Raw genomic sequence first — 18,961 nt, 5'->3', positions numbered from 1 at the left:
CTTGAAGAAGTATGTCGGCGGCCCTGCCAAGGAAGCTGTAAACGGGTATTTTCTCCTAAATACAGAAAATGCATTTGAGAAAGCCAAAGAGACACTTGAAGATCGATATGGCAACCCGTTTATGATCACTGAAGCGTTTCGAGACAAATTAGACGCCTGGCCAAAGATTGGTCCTAAGGACAGCAAAGGTCTCAGACAGTTTGCTGATTTTCTTCAACAATGTCAAGCAGCTATGACAGACATAAGAGGACTTGAGGTTCTAAATGATTGTCGAGAAAACAGAAGACTCCTGCAAAAACTTCCCGACTGGCTTGCTGGGAGATGGGGCCGTGTAGTTGCAAGATTGAAGGGCCCGACCGACTCGTTCCCACGCTTTAGCGAATTTGTGAAGTTTGTCAAGGATGAGGCAACCATTGCTTGTGACCCTATCACCTCCCTCACTTCCCTACGAGGCAACTCCGAGAAAGAACGAGACAAGCCGACCAGAAGCGCTGGGGCGAGAACTTTCACAACGGGTGGGCGAGAGGAAGGCACTGGTAAGGCAAAGTGTGCCTTTTGCAGAAGAGATAATCATCAGGTTCAAGAATGCAAGACACTGGCAGGAAAACCCCTCATGGAGAGGCAAGAATTTGTCAAGAGCAAGGAACTCTGTTTTGGTTGCCTAGGCCACGGCCACCAGGCAAAATTTTGCAAGCAGAGGAGTGTGTGCAAATCATGCAAGGGCAAACACCCTACCAGCCTCCATGAAGAAAGAAACTTCAAAAGGCCGAATTCAACTCCAACCAAAGATGGTACAACTAAGAAATCTCCTAACCCATTTACAACTGAGGCGACAGCAAGAAGTTTTTGTGGACTTTCAAGTAACAACATAGATTCCATGTCATCCATGGTAGTGCCAGTGTGGATCGCCGACCGGTCTTCCCCAGATGAGGAGCATCTGGTTTATGCTCTTTTGGATTCACAATCTGACACGACGTTTGTCCTTGGTGACACAGCAGACTCCCTTTACAAAAGCCAAGAAGTGGTTCGCTGACACTCTACCCCAGTGGAGTTAAAGCTGACCACTATGACGTCAAAGGACAAAACAATTCCATGCAGAAAGTTTCGGGGTCTTGTTGTAAGGGGATATGAATCCAGCATTAGGATAAACCTACCTCCTACGTATTCCCGGGACTTCATCCCAATGGAAAGGTCCCACATTCCGACCAGAGAAACCGCCAGACGGTGGCCTCACATGGGAGAGATTCAGGACAGAATCCCGCCACTGTTCGACTGCGAGGTTGGTCTATTGATCGGCTACAACTGCCCACAGGCGTTAGCACCAAGACGAGCCATCACAGGTAAGGGATCCGAACCCTTCGCAATTCAGACTGATTTGGGATGGAGCATTGTGGGTGGTGTCACCCCGAGAGAGGATTCAGGAGATGCCATAGGTCTGACCTGCCTCACTGTTTCAAGAAAAGTTCCAACAAACCTTCAAATACCCATTGGCTTACCCACAGAAGCACATTTTGTTCTCAGGACAAATGTCAAAGAAGAAAAATTGAAGGCCCAAGAAATAAGAGACATTTTGGAGTCAGACTTCCATGAGAAGAAGGATGATGGGAAGAAAGTATCACAAGAAGATATTCGATTCTTAGACATCCTAAACTCAACGACGCACCAATCGGAGGATGGTTACGTTACGATGCCACTGCCATTCAAGAAGGACAAGCCAAATATTCCTGACAACAAGTCGGTGGCAAAAATCCGTCTTGAACACCTCCGCAGGAAGTTTATGAAGGATTCCAAATATTTCAAGGATTACCAAACATTCATGGAAGACATCATTTTGAAGGGGGAGGCCGAAAAAGTTCTAAATATTCAAGACAATGACGTTAAGTGGTATATCCCACACCATGGGGTGTACCACCCAAAGAAGCCAGAGAAGATACGAGTTGTCTTTGACTGTGCAGCAAAATTCCGTGGCACGAGTCTTAACGATCATCTGCTCCAAGGCCCTGACCAAATGAACACTCTCGTTGGGGTTTTGTGCCGCTTCCGGAAAGGACGCATCGCTGCCATGTGCGATATTGAGCGGATGTTTCATTCCTTCAGAGTTCGCCAAGAGGATAGAAATTATCTCCATTTCTTATGGTGGGAAGGAGGAAACCTCAACACAGAACCGTCAGAGTATAGGATGAATGTACACCTATTTGGTGCTGCATCATCACCAGGCTGCGCCATATATGGCCTAAAGTACATCGCCAATATATACCAAGACATCCGACTTGAGGCTTCAAAGTTCATATCGCAAGATTTCTATATGGACGATGGCCTGACAAGCTTTGAAGAGACAACAGCTGCCATCAAAGTAGTTGATCAGGCAAGAGAGATCTGCGCCAAGGGTAAGCTCAGGCTGCACAAGTTCACGTCTAACAGCCGGGAAGTGCTGGATTCCATCCCTGTTTCGGAACGAGCAAAAGGCCTGATGAACCTTGACCTAACATTAGATCCATTGCCCATTGAGCGAGCCCTAGGAATCCAGTGGAGTGCCGAATCCGATGCCTTCCAGTTCAGAATCACAATTCAAGATCAACCCCTTACACGTCGTGGGATCTTGTCAATGGTTTCATCTGTATTCGACCCCCTGGGATTTCTGGCGCCACTGATTCTGCGAGGAAAAATGATCCTTCAGCAACTTTGCAGAAACAACACCGACTGGGACCAGCCACTACCCGATGAATTAAGACCACAGTGGGAGGACTGGAGGCAGGACCTTCACAACCTCAGCAACCTCAAGATCCAAAGATGCTACAAGCCCTCTGAATTTGGTACGGTCAAATCTGCTGAGCTACATCACTTTTCAGACGCATCCCTCACAGGATACGGACAGTGCTCATACTTGAGGCAAGTAGACATGCAGGGCAAGGTTTACTGCTCCTTGGTGATGGCGAAAGCTCGTGTAGCCCCACTAAAACCGGTTACAATACCTAGGTTAGAGCTGCAGGCTGCAGTGGTGTCAGTGAAGATCTGTGATCTTCTGAACCATGAACTGGCCAACTCTGGGCTGAAGAACATTTTTTGGACAGACTCCAAGGTTGTCCTCGGATATATAAAAAATGAAGCCCGTAGATTTCACATCTTTGTGGCAAATAGAATCCAGCGGATCCATGAATCATCCAGCCCAGACCAATGGAGGTATGTGTCGACAAACGAGAATCCGGCAGATTTTGCTTCCAGAGGCTTAAAAGCCAATGAGCTGACGACCTCCAATTGGTTCCAAGGACCACCATTTCTGTGGAAAGAAGAGATCCCTGCTGAAAGTACCAGTCCACTGCTGGTCAAAAGGGTCCAGGTCATGGCCACTGGAGCGATAGAGAAAACTGCCCTCCTAGATAAATTCACCAAGTACTCTGATTGGTCTAGACTGCAGTCCGCAGTCTCTGTACTCCTAAAGTGCTGTGCAAGGAAATCTCAGGAAGCTGAGATTAAACCCCAACAAGCTCGCGACAGAGCGACAAGAACAATCATGCGCATGGTCCAAAGAGACTCTTTTAGAGAAGACATTGAAGACATTGAGCAAGACGGAAGGCTTAAGAAAGGCAGCAAGTTATCCAACGTGGACCCCTTCTTAGATAAAGAGGGCCTCCTGCGAGTAGGCGGCAGAATGAGACGATCATCCTGCCCTCAAGAGATAAAGCATCCGCTGATCCTGCCAAAGAAATGTCATGTCACACTACTGATCATCAGAGATAGCCATGACAAGATAGCACACCAAGGGCGTGGGATGACAATGAATCAGCTCAGATCACAAGGAATCTGGATTATTGGCTGCAGTGCAGCAGTTTCCTCCTACCTTTTCAAATGTGTAACTTGCAAACGGATCAGAGGAACAGCTCAATCTCAGAAAATGGCTGATCTACCAGAAGACAGAATAGAACCTTCGCCACCATTCACCCATTGTGGTGTCGATTGCTTCGGGCCATTTCTCGTCAAGGAGCGCACTAAGGAAATAAAGCGATATGGTCTTTTGTGCACATGTTTATCATCACGTGCAGTACATCTCGAACTCTTGGATGACATGACCACCGATGCTTTCATCAATGCTTTGCGCTGCTTGATAGCCATCAGAGGGAAGGTCAGCACGATAAGATGTGATCAAGGCACTAACTTTGTTGGCGCAAGCCATGAGTTGAAGAAGGCCCTGCAGGAAATTGACAATGAGAAGGTGAAATTGATGCTACGTGATCAATGTGAGTTTACCATGAACCCCCCAGAAGCAAGTCACATGGGAGGCGTGTGGGAGCGACAGATACGGACAGTAAGAAATGTCCTGAATACTGTGCTAGCAAGAGCACATTCTCGTATTGATACTTCATCACTGCGTACCTTTTTCTACGAAGTCATGGCCATAGTCAATAGCAGACCGCTTTCTACACTCACTATTGGAGATCCAACAGAACCATGTCCAATCACACCTAATCATCTCCTGACGATGAAGTCCAGTGTAGTGTTGCCGCCACCTGGCAACTTTCAGCCGGAGGACCTCTATGCTCGCAAACGATGGCGAAGAGTTCAAACCCTAGCGAATGAGTTCTGGACTCGTTGGAAGAACGAATATCTGAGAAATATACAACAACGCCAAAAGTGGCAGAAAACTCAACGGTCTGTTCAGATCGGAGACATCGTCATTGTCCACGACAGTGACCAACCCCGTTGTCACTGGAGCCTGGCAATGGTAGACGAGACAACTAAAGACAAGGATGGCCTGGTCAGAAAGGTAAAGCTTCGCATCGGAACGACTGATGTCACAAAGGATGGCAGACGTCTGGGGAAAGCTAAATACCTTGATCGACCAATTCACAAATTGACTGTGCTGGTAGAAGCTGCACAGCAATAGTGACAGAGGTAAGCGATTCAGTACAAAATTATTTCGCTTAATAATTGATCTACCAATTTCTTCTTAATCAGAAGATTTGCTGCGATCACAGGATTCGATTATATCTATCCAGGTATATATGGGTCCAGTTTTTTCATAGTTTAATCATTAGCAAGTAGCGTTAGAGATATTTCTCCCACCACTTTTCTTAGTCAGGTCGTTGGGGTGAATTGTCGGATTTATTTTCATGGGTCAAATCATGGGTGATTTTGGGCGGGAGTGTAGCAACCATTGGACTCAACAACCTGTTTACAGTCTCAACCCCTGCTCGAGCATATCTGGCATCATTTTTGTGCATGCTATCTAGCTGACCTCAAGTACCACAGAATGTAAACAAGAGCTAGGCCTTTTTTCTTGGAGACAAGCACACTGAGAAATACTGTACCTATTTTCCTACAATTTGTATCTATTAAAATCTAAGGCATCATGTGAAATTCTAGAGGCAAAACATGGTATGTACAATTATCAATATTTATAGATTCTATAGATTATCTTATTTCAAATAGATGATGGTTAACATCAGAGTTTTGAGGGTTTAAAGAGCTCACCTTTCCTAATTCTCTTAACCATGCTGGGTTTCCTTTGTCTCTGTTAGATTGTGAACTTATCATATGATACACACATACATATCCATATATATTTCCTGCAGCTATATGCTGTTCTGTATTAACAGTTTCCTCAACTAGTGAGGTTATAATACATGCATGGTATGTATTCCAATGTTTATGTTTGATGAGGATTTAGAGGTACATTTGTGCCTTTGTGATGCCTGTGTTGCTACTGTTGCATGCATTCATGTATGCATTATATGTGTGTGCTTGGTACTCCTAAAATCACAACCAGGCTGAGTCATCATGTTTCTAATACTGTGTTTTCAATAGTTCATATATGTAATTGTACTGAGGATACTTTCATCTTGTTTATTTTCAGTATTTTACGGTGTTAATAAACATCAGTTTATCACATAAAGAATATTTTCGTCTCGTGTTACATGATGCGCTTACAGCCTCCATCCAAGTTTCCTTAGAATACTGTCAAAGTAACGTGTCTTGTTGTCAATATTGATCTCAAGAGTTTTAAAATCATCATCGTAAGTAGTCGAATTGCAATTGGTGCAGAATTGATACCTGACAGTTTTAGCTGCGTACCTTGCTGAATTCAAGTTTTTTCGGTACTCACATAGTGTCCACCTTTTACAATTTCTACATAATTCCGCTTTGGCGATGGTACTGGTGTCATACTCTTTCATTTTTGGCATACCTTTGGTATTAACAGCAGAGCTGTGCACAAGAAAGTTGTTTTCATCTTAGCCTGTCTCAGTCAGACTTCGTCTTGAGAGCATAGCTCGAGTAGGCTTATCATCTTCTCCACTGTCATCTTTTTTATTGAATGTAGAATTTCCATCCATAACCCTAGGACGAAGGAATCCAGTAAGATTTTCATTGCTACATTTACTAAAATAGTCTTTTAATGAAATCATCCTATTCACTTCTATTTACATAATAATTATTTTTTAAACATTGTTTTGATAGAAGGTCACCTAAGACCTTTTATGTGTTTTTTACTGTTTTAACACCCTCTATTAAACCATAAATTATGGAACTAACAATAATCATAACTGCTATCACTAAGTGTTCGGCTAAAAATCCAACAGCAGCACCTACTGATTTCAATAAAAATGAAACTAAAGACCCTATTATTCCAGGTAAAGCTGCAGCTGATTTCTTGGCTAGTTCTTTCAACCATTCAGCCAACTTCTTGAGACCTTCTTTTACTTTATCTGGTATTGATGGTTTTGGTCCAGGTTCTGGTGTAGGTCCTGGAGTTGGGTCTGGTCCTGGAGTTGGGTCTGGTCCTGGAGTTGGTTTTACCGATTTAGTGGCACCACTTAAAGCACTACTGATACTAAGACCTAGAGTTGTAATTGTCATAACAACAGCTGTTATTATGGCGCTAATAGTTACACCATACGTCTTAAAAAGTAACTTTATTCTGTCCTTTAGAGGAATAGTTGAATCTGGTTTCTTTAGAACATCAACAATTAAACGTTTAATTCTTCTAGTTTGTGACTCCCTGTCATTGTCTAACCTCCATACCTTTGACTGTTCCTCATGCAATTTGTCATTTAGTTCATCTATTTGCTTTTTCAACTCCCCCGTATCTTCAGAACCTTCTTCTACATACTTTACATAGTCTCTTGTTAAATTATGAAGTTTATTTTCTAATTCCTCTATTTGCATGTCCTTATCCATCCTTACTGCAGCTAGATCATCACCAGCGTGTTTTAACCCTCTAAGTTCTCTCAAAGCGTATTCTGTAAAACCAAATGCCCTTAATTCTTCATCATTAGCATCTATCAGTTGATCTATTGGTTGGTTTGAACTGTTTACCTCATTAATTAATATGTCTGTTTGAGTGGATGCAGATTTAGGTTCCCTTACTGGTGGGTCAGGTGCAATCATACCTTTTATATGATTAACAAAATTAGTACCAAACTTAACCTTTAAAGTGTTTTCAGCATAGAAGCTTCCATTATCCTTAGTTAAAGGAATTAACTTTATGTCTTCTCTACCCTTATTACGCCAGTCAAATAAATTTTCGTTTCCTAGTTTATCTTTTATCAAATCAAATTCATACTGTGTTTTCGGCCAATAATAAAGTTTGTTTCCATCGTAAAGAATGTGTGGTGCAAGATTACTCAATTTTTTCTTGTCATACTTCCAGTTTGATCCTCCCAATGCTGTATCAAGTTTACCCTCTACTTCAGCGTAATTAAACTCCTTTTCCATCAATTCAGGGACAATACCTCTTACTATTTCTGGAGTTGTAGTGAATGAAGTTTCAGTAGTAAGATTTGTATTACCTGTGTTGTATGTTGTGCCGTCATCTTGATAAATTCTACTATTTCTCCAATCAGGAGGATCATCCACATTACGATTGTAATTAGGATCGTAATCACTCATTTCATAATCTTCTCCTCCTTCAGCCATAATTACTTATTTATCTAACCATAAAAACAATCAATGTACCAACAACTGAGTAAAGCATGAATTTAATTGTTTCATGAGTATCATCCACCTTCTCAACTTTGGTGTCAAGTTTAGTAGTAGTAGGAGTATTCTTTGAGGTTTCAGTTGTTTTTGGTGTATCAACATTACTCTTTGGTGTATGACTGGTCACGAGCTCTGCTCTCAGGACGAAGTCCGTCATTGATGTACCAACGCTACTCTTAACTCTTATTTTCTTAGAACTATTTCCTTCCATCAGTGGTGGTGGTAAGGTCTTTTTGTGGTTAATGTCATTCTTACCGGGTTTAGCATTTTTTGGTGCTATTAAAATGTTATTATTGTAGTTATCCAGCTTACCAATAACGAGTACCATATTTGATCCTATGACATACAATCCTGGTGCTATTACATAATCTAGTCTTGTATGAGTGTCACTCACTGCTTTTTGGTATCTTTGAATTGAAGTGGGAATATCAGGATGTTGATTAATCGAGTCCTTTAATAGTTTGTTAAATTCCTTCTGAGCATCCAATTCTGTACCCGGTACTCCAATTATTGGTGTTCTGGTCAACGCCTGAGCACCCAGAATACAGTAAACATATGTTCTTATTGTGTCATTCAACCTCTCTATTCCAGGATTAGAGAAACCTCTTGTTTTAAATATCATGAATTGTTGATAGGTTTGAACTTGCATGAGGAAGAAATTGATTTTATAATCATTGATGTAATATCCGGGATCAGTTATGTTCGGGTTGTAATCCGGTACACTCCATGACCTCCAACCACCGTTATTTTCAAACACTGAGAAATCATATTCGTCTTTTAAACCAAATTCACTCAATAACCCTCCTAGTTTCCTACGGTTAATGTTATTGTTTGTCTCATTAAAATCACTTTCACCTGGAATTGGTATCTCTAGATTCTTCATGATCTTCAATATTTGATAGTAAACATGAAACCTGTAAATTGACCTTATCAATGGGTCACTGTGATTCAAGTGATCGTCTATTGAAATACCACAACCTGTTGTAGCAAACCAAACAGCCATGTTAAATTGGTTTTGGTAAAACGATAATGGATTCTTTTCCAGTCGCAGACAGTCTTTCTTATTTTTCAGGCTCAAAAACCCAGGTGTTATCTTAGTTTCTTGTTGTCTGAAGAAATTGTTACTGTTAACAGTTACTTCTAAATTAAAGAAGTCATAGGTGAATTTACTTTTATGTTGATTTCCTATTGGATAATACATTTAATTTACTTGAATTTTTCCTTGAATTTTGGATAATGAAGACATTAAAAAAGCCATTTATTTTAATGGAATAACCCATTGAGCTCTAGTATTCCCTCACCATTTCATTGAAGAATAGTAGTATTGTGGTGGATGGTTCTTTGGGGTTGTAGGCTAATTTGGGGCAAAAGACCTGTAAGGTCTTTGGTCAAAAGGGCCTAAAACCTAACCTAGTTCCTACCACCACAATACTACTATTCTCACAAAGCTAGCGACAGGTCGGATTAGAATATATGTATTGCGGTGGTAGGAACTAGGTTATGTTTTAGGCCCTTTTGACCAAAGACCTTACAGGTCTTTTGCCCCAAATTAGCCTACAATCCCAAAGAACCATCCACCGCAATACATATATTCTATCATTCATGAGATTCCCAGTGAAGCGTTGCAATGAAATGGTAAGGGAATACTAGAGCTCAATGGGTTAATTCCATTAAAATAAATGGCCTTTTTACTGTCTTTATTATCCAAAATTCAAGGAAAAAATTCAAGTAAATTAAATGTATTATCCAATAGCAAATCAACATAAAAGTAAATTCACCTATGACTTCTTTAATTTAGAAGTAACTGTTAACACTAACAATTTCTTCAGACTACAAGAAACTAAGATAACACCTGGGTTTTTGAGTCTGAAAAATAAGAAAGACTGTCTGCGACTGGAAAAGAATCCATTATCGTTTTACCAGAACGAATTTAACATGGCTGTTTGGTTTGCTACAACAGGTTGTGGTATTTCAATAGACGATCACTTGAATCACAGTGACCCATTGATAAGGTCAATTTACAGGTTTCATGTTTACTATCAAATATTGAAGATCATGAAGAATCTAGAGATATCAATTCCAGGTGAAAGTGATTTTAATGAGACAAACAATAACATTAACCGTAGGAAACTAGGAGGGTTATTGAGTGAATTTGGTTTAAAAGACGAGTACGATTTCTCGGTGTTTGAAAATAACGGTGGTTGGAGGTCATGGAGTGTACCGGATTACAACCCGAACATAACTGATCCCGGATATTACATCAATGATTCTAAAATCAATTTCTTCCTCATGCAAGTTCATGAAAATAGAATGCCACCGATGTTCAGTAAAGACTGGGATGCTGGAATGGCTAATTTCAAATATCCAGATACTTTCATTAAGTATCATGTGAAACAACACAAGAATGTATTTGATGTAATTACACAAAATGAATGTCAAACCTATCAACAATTCATGATATTTAAAACAAATGGTTTCTCTAATCCTGGAATAGAGAGGTTGAATGACACAATAAGAACATATGTTTACTGTATTCTGGGTGCTCAGGCGTTGACCAGAACACCAATAATTGGAGTACCGGGTACAGAATTGGATGCTCAGAAGGAATTTAACAAACTATTAAAGGACTCGATTAATCAACATCCTGATATTCCCACTTCAATTCAAAGATACCAAAAAGCAGTGAGTGACACTCATACAAGACTAGATTATGTAATAGCACCAGGATTGTATGTCATAGGATCAAATATGGTACTCGTTATTGGTAAGCTGGATAACTACAATAATAACATTTTAATAGCACCAAAAAATGCTAAACCCGGTAAGAATGACATTAACCACAAAAAGACCTTACCACCACCACTGATGGAAGGAAATAGTTCTAAGAAAATAAGAGTTAAGAGTAGTGTTGGTACTGTCAAGACGGACTTCGTCCTGAGAGCAGAGCTCGAGACCAGTCATAAACCAAAGAGTAATGTTGATACACCAAAAACAACTGAAACCTCAAAGAATACTCCCACTACTACTAAACTTGACACCAAAGTTGAGAAGGTGGATGATACTCATGAAACAATTAAATTCATGCTTTACTCAGTTGTTGGTACATTGATTGTTTTTATGGTTAGATAAATAAGTAATTATGGCTGAAGGAAGAGAACTTTATGAAATGAGTGATTACGATCCTGATGAATACAAACCTGAGGATTATTCTGATATCTTTGGTATTAATCCAAAGCCTCGAGATGATGGCACAACTTACAACACAGGAGGTGAAAATCCTACTGATGAAACTTCATTCAGTATACCTCCAGAAAGGCCAGGCACTACATACAACACAGGAGGTGAAAATCTTACTGATGAAACTTCATTCAGTATACCTCCAGAAAGAGCAAGAGGTATTGTCCCTGAATTGATGGAAAAGGAGTTTAATTACGATAAAATAGAGGATAAACTTGATACAGCATTGGGAGGATCAAACTGGAAGTATGACAAGAAAAAATTGAGTAATCTTGCACCACAAATTGTTTACAAAGGTAACAAACTTTATTTACATTGGAAATCAAATTCTGAATTTGATTTGATAACGGATAAACTAGAAAACAAAAATTTATTTAGCACGGAATATACTAATAATAATGGAGAAAAGATAAAGTTAATTCCTTTAACTAAGGATAATGGAAGCTTCTATGCTGAAAACACTTTAAAGACTAAGTTTGGTACTAGATTTGCTAACATGATTAGAGGTATGATTGCACCTGACCCACCAGTAAGGGAACCTAAATCTGCATCCACTCAAACAGATATATTAATTAATGAGGTATACAGTTCAAACCAACCAATAGATCAACTGATAGATGCTACTGATGATGAACTTAAAACACTGGGTTTTACTGAATATGCCTTGAGAGAACTTAGAGGGTTAAAACAGGCTGGTGATGAACTAGCTGCAGTAAAGATGGATAAGGACATGCAAATAGAGGAATTAAAAGATCAGCTTCATAATTTAACAAGAGACTATGTAAAGTCTGTAGAAGAAGATACTAAAGATAAAGGAGAGTTGAAAAAGCAAATAGATGAACTAAATGACAAATTGTATGAGGAACAGTCAAAGGTATGGAGGTTAGACAATGACAGGGAGTCACAAACTAGTAGAATTAAACGTTTAATTGTTGATGTTCTAAAGAAACCAGATTCAACTATTCCTCTAAAGGACAGAATAAAGTTACTTTTTAAGACGTATGGTGTAACCATTAGCGCCATAATAACAGCTGTTGTAATGACATTTACAACTCTAGGTCTTAGTATCAGTAGTGTTTTAAGTGGTGCCACTAAATCTGTAAAACCAACTCCAGGACCAGACCCAACTCCAGGACCAGAACCAACTCCAGGACCTACACCAGAACCTGGGCCAGGACCAAAACCATCAATACCAGATAAAGTAAAAGAAGGTCTCAAGAAGTTTGCTGAATGGCTAAAAGAACTAGCCAAGAAATCAGCTGCGGCTTTACCGGGGATAATAGGGTCTTTAGTTTCATTTCTCCTGAAAACAGTTGGTGCAGTTGTTGGCTTTCTAGCTGAACATCTGATCATAGCAGTTATTGCTATTGTTAGTTCCATAATTTATGGTTTAATAGAGGGTGTTCAAGCCTTAAAATCATGTAAAGCCTTAAAATCACGTAAAAGGTCTTAGGTGACCTTCTATCAAAACAATGTTTAAAAAATAATTATTATGTAAATAGAAGTGAATAGGATGATTTCATTAAAAGACTATTTTAGTAAATGTAGCAATGAAAATCTTACTGGATTCCTTCGTCCTAGGGTTATGGATCGAGCTATGCTCTCAGGACTGCGTCCGACTAGAAATTTTAGTGAAGAAAATGACAGCAAGAATTATGACAGTGGGAAATTTGATAAGCCTACTCGAGCTATGCTCTCAAGACGAAGTCTGACTGAGACAGGCAAAGATGAAAACAACTTTCTTGTGCACAGCTCTGCTGTTAATACCAAAGGTATGCCAAAAATGAAAGAGTATGACACCAGTACCATCGCCAAAGCGGAATTATGTAGAAATTGTAAAAGGTGGACCCTTTTGAGTATCAAAAAAACTTGAATTCAGCAAGGTACGCAGCTAAAACTGTCAGGTATCAATTCTGCACCAATTGCAATTCGACTACTTACGATGATGATTTTAAAACTCTTGAGATCAATATTGACAACAAGACACGTTACTTTGACATTATTCTTAGAAAGCTTGGATGGAGACGTTTGTCTGAATCGGTTCTCAAATATTTAAAGGACTTTGTGGAAGGGTATTTACAGTGCTACTTTTCAAGTCACAGAAAATGTCTTAGTAAGCAGAGATATGAAAGTACAGTCCACTTAGCTTTAAAAATGGGTATTAACACTCTCCCCTCTAAGTTATGTAACCAAGGGTTACATGGTGAAGCCATGCTTTTTAAATTTCACTGTGGGGAATATGACTGGTTTCTTGCCATTGAATTTATCAACAGGGTTATTGGTAAACCCCAATTAACCGATGAGAATATCACTGACCTTAGACTAGTGTACTATGCTTTCCTTAGATTTCTGCATTACTGTGGTGTGAAGGTCACCATTAACTACAAGGTATTTTTACACCAAGCCTTTAAAACGCTGAAAATTGATTATGTAATATTTACACCTTTTTTTAACCAACAAGGAGCGAGTTAATGATTTGGAGAGATTATGGTATGATTTCACTCAAAGTATTTTCTTCCAGAATTACAAGGTTGAGAAGGAATATGACCAGGATATTGACAAGCAGTTTGACGTTTTATTGAGTGCTAGTGCAGGTCGAGACATTAACTGCATCAGTAGTATTAAGTTTACACCAGCCGGACTTCGTCCTGAGAGCATAGCTCGAGCCGGACTTCGTAGGACTTCGTCCTGAGAGCATAGCTCGAGCTAGTGTTAAGATGCAATAAAGTTGTGAAGACAGCATTTTGCACTTAACAGTCATTTTTCCATAATTTTAAATGAATAATCAGCAAATGAATAGTCAGACATCATCTGTAATTGAACAACCAATGAAACATATTGGTGTTATCCATCAAAACCCAGTCGGACGCAGTCCTGAGAGCATAGCTCGAGTTGGGGCTTCTAACCAACAGAACACTGGTAGTTACCAACAGAACAGTACTAACTTTCAACAGAACTGCACTACAAATCAACAACTTTCAAACAAGCAGTTGAATAGTTCAAATTTAGTTAATCCCAGTCAGGGAATAGTCAATTCTAGTTGCCAACTAGGATCAACTAGCAATCAACTAGGATCAACTAGCAATCAACAAAATTTGAACTATTTGACTGATAGTGGCCTTAAAGCCAAACAAGACTTAGAGATTCTAGTTGCAACTGGTAAAAGCAAGGATTTCCTTGATAAACAAATAACTTTTAATGACTTAGATAATATGACTGAAAAAGAAATCTTAAAACACCACAGAATGTATGAAACAAAGATGGCTGCCAGATTTAATGATTCTTTGGGTAAGACAGTACTTAAAGCTTACACTAAATTATCAAGGTGGTTATTACCAATAGATGATGAAGATAATCTTTACCATGACCTCAGAAATGATTATTTGATAACTAACGAGTTGGATAAATGGCTTGGATGGTTGAGTTTGAGAATGGGTGCACTAACGGCACTTGCCTCAACAACACTTATTACTTTAGGTCATTGTCATGAGGAATCATCTATGAATACATCGAGTATGACTACATCAAATATGAATACACCAAATATGACTGTCTCTGAATGTGACAAACCAATAGATGAAAGTCTAGATATCACAGGTAGTGATGATAAAGAAGACTAAATTAACCTGGTTATGAGAACATAGTTCCAATTAATTTGAGCAAGATAAATGGAACTTGAAACTGTAACTGATACTACTCGAGCTATGCTCTCAGGACAAAGTCCGACTAAAGTTTCAGTGTCTAAGAAACCTCGATCAGAGAAACAATTAGCATGGTCTAAGAACTGGGTAGAAGATCTAAGGAATTTAAGAGAATAAAAAAGGATAAGACGACATTTAAAGTACAGGACTCCTCACCAAAAAACAGAATTGTGGAAAAGGAGGAAGAAGAAGTAGAGGAAGAAGAACCACAATCTCAAAATACTGATGTATCACTGCGTGAATCTAGTAGTAATACCTATGTCTATGTACTAGGTTTAGGTGCCGTTATTTTAGCAGCATTTATCATGTTTAAGAAACTTCCTAAAAAAGTAAGTAAAGAGCAGCGATCAGGCTTGAATCGAGCTATGCTCTCAGGACAAAGTCCGAATGAAGCAGTCATGAAGGGATCAATTAGCCCTCTTGTTAAACCTGTAGTTAAAGAGAAGAAATGTACTATTCCTTTAATGGAATGATCTCATCAGGTGGTCGAACTCTGTTCTCGGGACCTTGTCCTAGTCAGACTTCGTCCTGAGAGCATAGCTCGAGTCCGAGGTGCTTGTCTTCACCACAAGAGTTTAACTCTATTCGGACTTTGTCCTGAGAGTTTAACTCTATTCGGACTTCGGCCTGAGAGCATAGCTCGATTCTTAACTCTAAAGAAACCTCTGTTCCTCTGAAATTAACTAGCTTACCATTCTCATCAGTGATTTCGAAATTTATGTGATTAGTACACTTATTTATCGTTTTCTTACAATTCGGTTCGTATCGCTGCATTTTTATTTGGTCACCATCTTCTACAGGTATGATGCAGAAAATGTCAGATGGTTTATTGTTGTAGAGGGTCTTAGCTTTGTCAACCAAATTAGCTTGCAGGAATAGATATTTCCTGTAAAAGTTGAGTGGTCTTGTGGAGTAGTATTTTCCTTTCTTGGTGAATTTAGTTTGCTTAAAGCCAAACCACTCATTCACCACTGTGAGCTGTTTTTCTATCACCTCTCTTATGGTTTTTCTTATTTGAAAACCTTCTGTGTTTCACTCAATCTTGATTTTTTCATTTTTATCTAACTTGTATACTTTCAGAGGGTACTCTTTATCCTCTGTAAGTTCAAGGGTTATGTAATTATTGTTATCACAGTAAATTTTCACATGGCTTATTCCAATTTCTTTTATGTATTTTTGCCATACCTCACAAAACGAACTTAAACTAAAATGTCGAGAGTATGGAAATGTGTATTGAGTAATGGTGTCTTTAGTTGTGGTAGATTCATTTTCCAAATACCGTTCGCAAACTTTCATGACTTCCTTTTCAAGTGTATCTGTTTCAAGTCCAGGAGCAAATAATGTCCTAAATTCATCCATACACCATAATTGTTTATCTAAGGGCTCATTTGTTGTAATTCTGGTTATTTCGACTAGAAATGAGAAAATCCTTACTCCCTCTGGTAGAAAATCACCTGTCCACCATGAATTGTAAAAGGTTATCGATTTCAAAGTAATGGATTTTATGTCTAATTGGTCTGTTAAGTAGTACTCAAATTTGGCTTCATTACATTCTTGTTCATTGATTATGAAGTCCATTTCTATTTAATTCAAGAGATTTATTGAATTTAATAAATTTTAATCTAATAAATAGAATGACTGATAAGAATCAGAAAATACTTTGCACTACATGTGACAAGTACATATCATACAATAATATGGCCATTCACAGGAGAACCAAAGGTCACCTGACCAAATTAAATCCGGATTATGTCCCTATTGCTCAACCCCGAGCCCCATCACTGATCACTAAAAGTATGGATAAGAAACTTGCATTTGAGGAAAATGAGCTAGATGGCATAAAGAAAGTGAGTGGAATAGAAATTGTAAAACAATTTGGAAAGCCTGTAGTCACCATTAGTTTGAAGATTGACAGAGAAGCTAAACAAGTGTATGAATACAGAGATAAATTAGAGGAGGTATTATTTCAACTCAATGATTACCATCACAAAATTAGCATATCAGTATTTGCTCAGTTTTATCGACCTTTGGTCGAAGAGCAGAGCATTGATCGTCAGGGTGAAAGTGTAACCCGGACTACGTCCAGAGAGCATAGCTCGACTAGGACAAGGTCCCGAGAACAAAGCTCGACACACCCCATACAGTCTCCAATGGAAAGCATAATTTCAAGGAACCAGGCAATTGATGCCATAACCAACCAGTTAAACTACATTAAGACACAGATTGAGGAAAGGTACTTTCAAGGTTCTGGACTTACTTTAAATAAAATAGAGTCTTGTAACATGACCATCTGTTCTTACAAGAGGTGTAAAGGTGGTCATTACACTAAATTACCATTTAAAACAAAAGCAGTAATAAATGTGGAATCAAATGACAATAAATGTTTTCTCTGGTCTTTATTGGCCGCTAAATATCTGAAAGAAAATCCAGAGACGGACTTTGTCCTGAGAGCAGAGCTCGAGAGTACATTCAATATCACTACTGATATGCTAGAAATGACTTCGTCACGAGAACAGTTCGAAAACTACTAATATCAAAATCAAATCATTTCCTGTATGTATTCAAAAGGATATTCCTAAGATAGAGAGTGATAATAATCTCAAAATTAATGTGTTTAAATTGCAGAATGAATCGGCTAAGAGCACCTGTGAGGCAAAACTAGAACCTCTCTACCTGTCCAAGAATTATGATGATGATGATGTCATCGATCTGCTGTATTTCAAGGACCATTTCATGTACATAAGAGACATCAATCTTTTCTTCAGGACACTAGCTCATAGAGTGTATCTTTGCAGGAGATGCATGAATTACTTTTACAGGAAGTCAACACTTGATAAGCATAAAAAGAAATGTGGAGAACACGATTCCTGTAAGATTACTTTGCCTCCACCTAACAGTAAATGGTCACAAATTAAATTTGAAAAACACTCATTCAAAAATAGAGTTCCGTTTGTGATCTATGCTGATTTCGAAGCGATAAGCACAACAGTCAATGATAACACAACTCAGACAGATACCACTGTTACCACTAAAAAACTATTCAAACAAAATGCATCAGCTGTTGGTGTTTATGTTCACTCAGACTACACACACCTTTACAGTAGCCAGTATGTGTCTCACAGGGGTGCTGATGTTGTAGATGTGTTCTGTAATTGGTTAATCAGGATGGAAGAACAATTCTCTAATTTATTGAACTGTAACTTTCCTCTAACAATGACAGATGAAGACTGGCATAAATATCAATTAGAAACACATTGTTACTATTGTAATCAACCTTTGGGATATGACAAGGTCAAGGATCATGATCACTACTGTGGTAGATATCGAGGTGCTGCTCACAACTCGTGTAATTTGAATGAAAAGAAAGCTATGTTTGTTCCAGTGTTTTTTCACAATCTCAGTAATTACGATTCTCACTTATTTATTAAAGAATTAATGACTAAGCTACCGAAGTACAAGAAACTGAAAATACTTGCCAAAACATCAGAGGAATACATTTCATTTCAGTTCGGTTGTTTCAGGTTTTTGGACTCGTACAGATTCCTGCAGTCCAGTTTAGACAACATAACCAAATCAATGTTGGATGATGATTTTAAAATTACCAGACAGCTGTTCCCAAATACCACTGACTTTAAGCTATTGAGGAAGAAGGGTTCAGTACCTTACTCTTTTTACACATCACATGAAAGCTACAATGTTACTTACCTAGAAAAGTCTATGTTTTTTGACGAATTGAAAAATGAAATGGCACCTGATTCTGCCTATGATGAAGCTAAGGTAATATGGGATCAATTCAAGATCAGGAATCACGGTGAGTTCATTGACCTGAAGATGATGAATTAAGTCCTTACCAGAGGGAGTTACTGGGTGATGATAAAAGATCAAATGTAGAGAAACTAATACTAACACAAAAGGATAAAACTAATTACATAGTGCATTACAGAATGCTACAGTTTTACCTAAAGCACGGAATGGTACTTAAGAGGGTTCATTCAGTGATAAGCTTTAAACAATCAAAGTGGTTAGCACCATACATTGATTTTAACACT

General features: G+C 38.8%; 3 protein-coding genes across 4 annotated transcripts in view; 2 read left to right on the top strand and 1 right to left on the bottom strand.

Annotated features, from left to right (window-relative positions):
* Window positions 1-18,961, bottom strand: part of LOC135491447 (uncharacterized) — an 82,703-nt gene that overhangs the window by 47,022 nt on the left and 16,720 nt on the right. The gene's annotated exons all lie outside the window — the stretch shown is intronic.
* LOC135491624 (uncharacterized) lies at window positions 122-1,033 on the top strand. Its single transcript, XM_064777596.1, has one exon. It carries the CDS (start codon window positions 122-124, stop codon window positions 1,031-1,033), a length of 912 nt encoding a protein of 303 aa, XP_064633666.1.
* On the top strand, window positions 1,067-4,882 carry LOC135491623 (uncharacterized). The gene has a single exon (XM_064777595.1). It carries the CDS (start codon window positions 1,067-1,069, stop codon window positions 4,880-4,882), a length of 3,816 nt encoding a protein of 1,271 aa, XP_064633665.1.

Source organism: Lineus longissimus, chromosome 7 (genome assembly GCF_910592395.1).
Source record: "Lineus longissimus chromosome 7, tnLinLong1.2, whole genome shotgun sequence".
Taxonomy (NCBI): domain Eukaryota; kingdom Metazoa; phylum Nemertea; class Pilidiophora; order Heteronemertea; family Lineidae; genus Lineus; species Lineus longissimus.
The sequence above is the reverse complement of the archived record's forward strand: the minus strand, read 5'-3'. Positions and strand labels throughout refer to the sequence as shown.

Excerpts from the sequence above, each read along its gene's own strand:
- LOC135491624 (XM_064777596.1), top strand. The coding sequence starts at position 122 with ATGATCACTGAAGCGTTTCGAGACAAATTAGACGCCTGGCCAAAGATT.
- LOC135491623 (XM_064777595.1), top strand. The coding sequence starts at position 1,067 with ATGACGTCAAAGGACAAAACAATTCCATGCAGAAAGTTTCGGGGTCTT.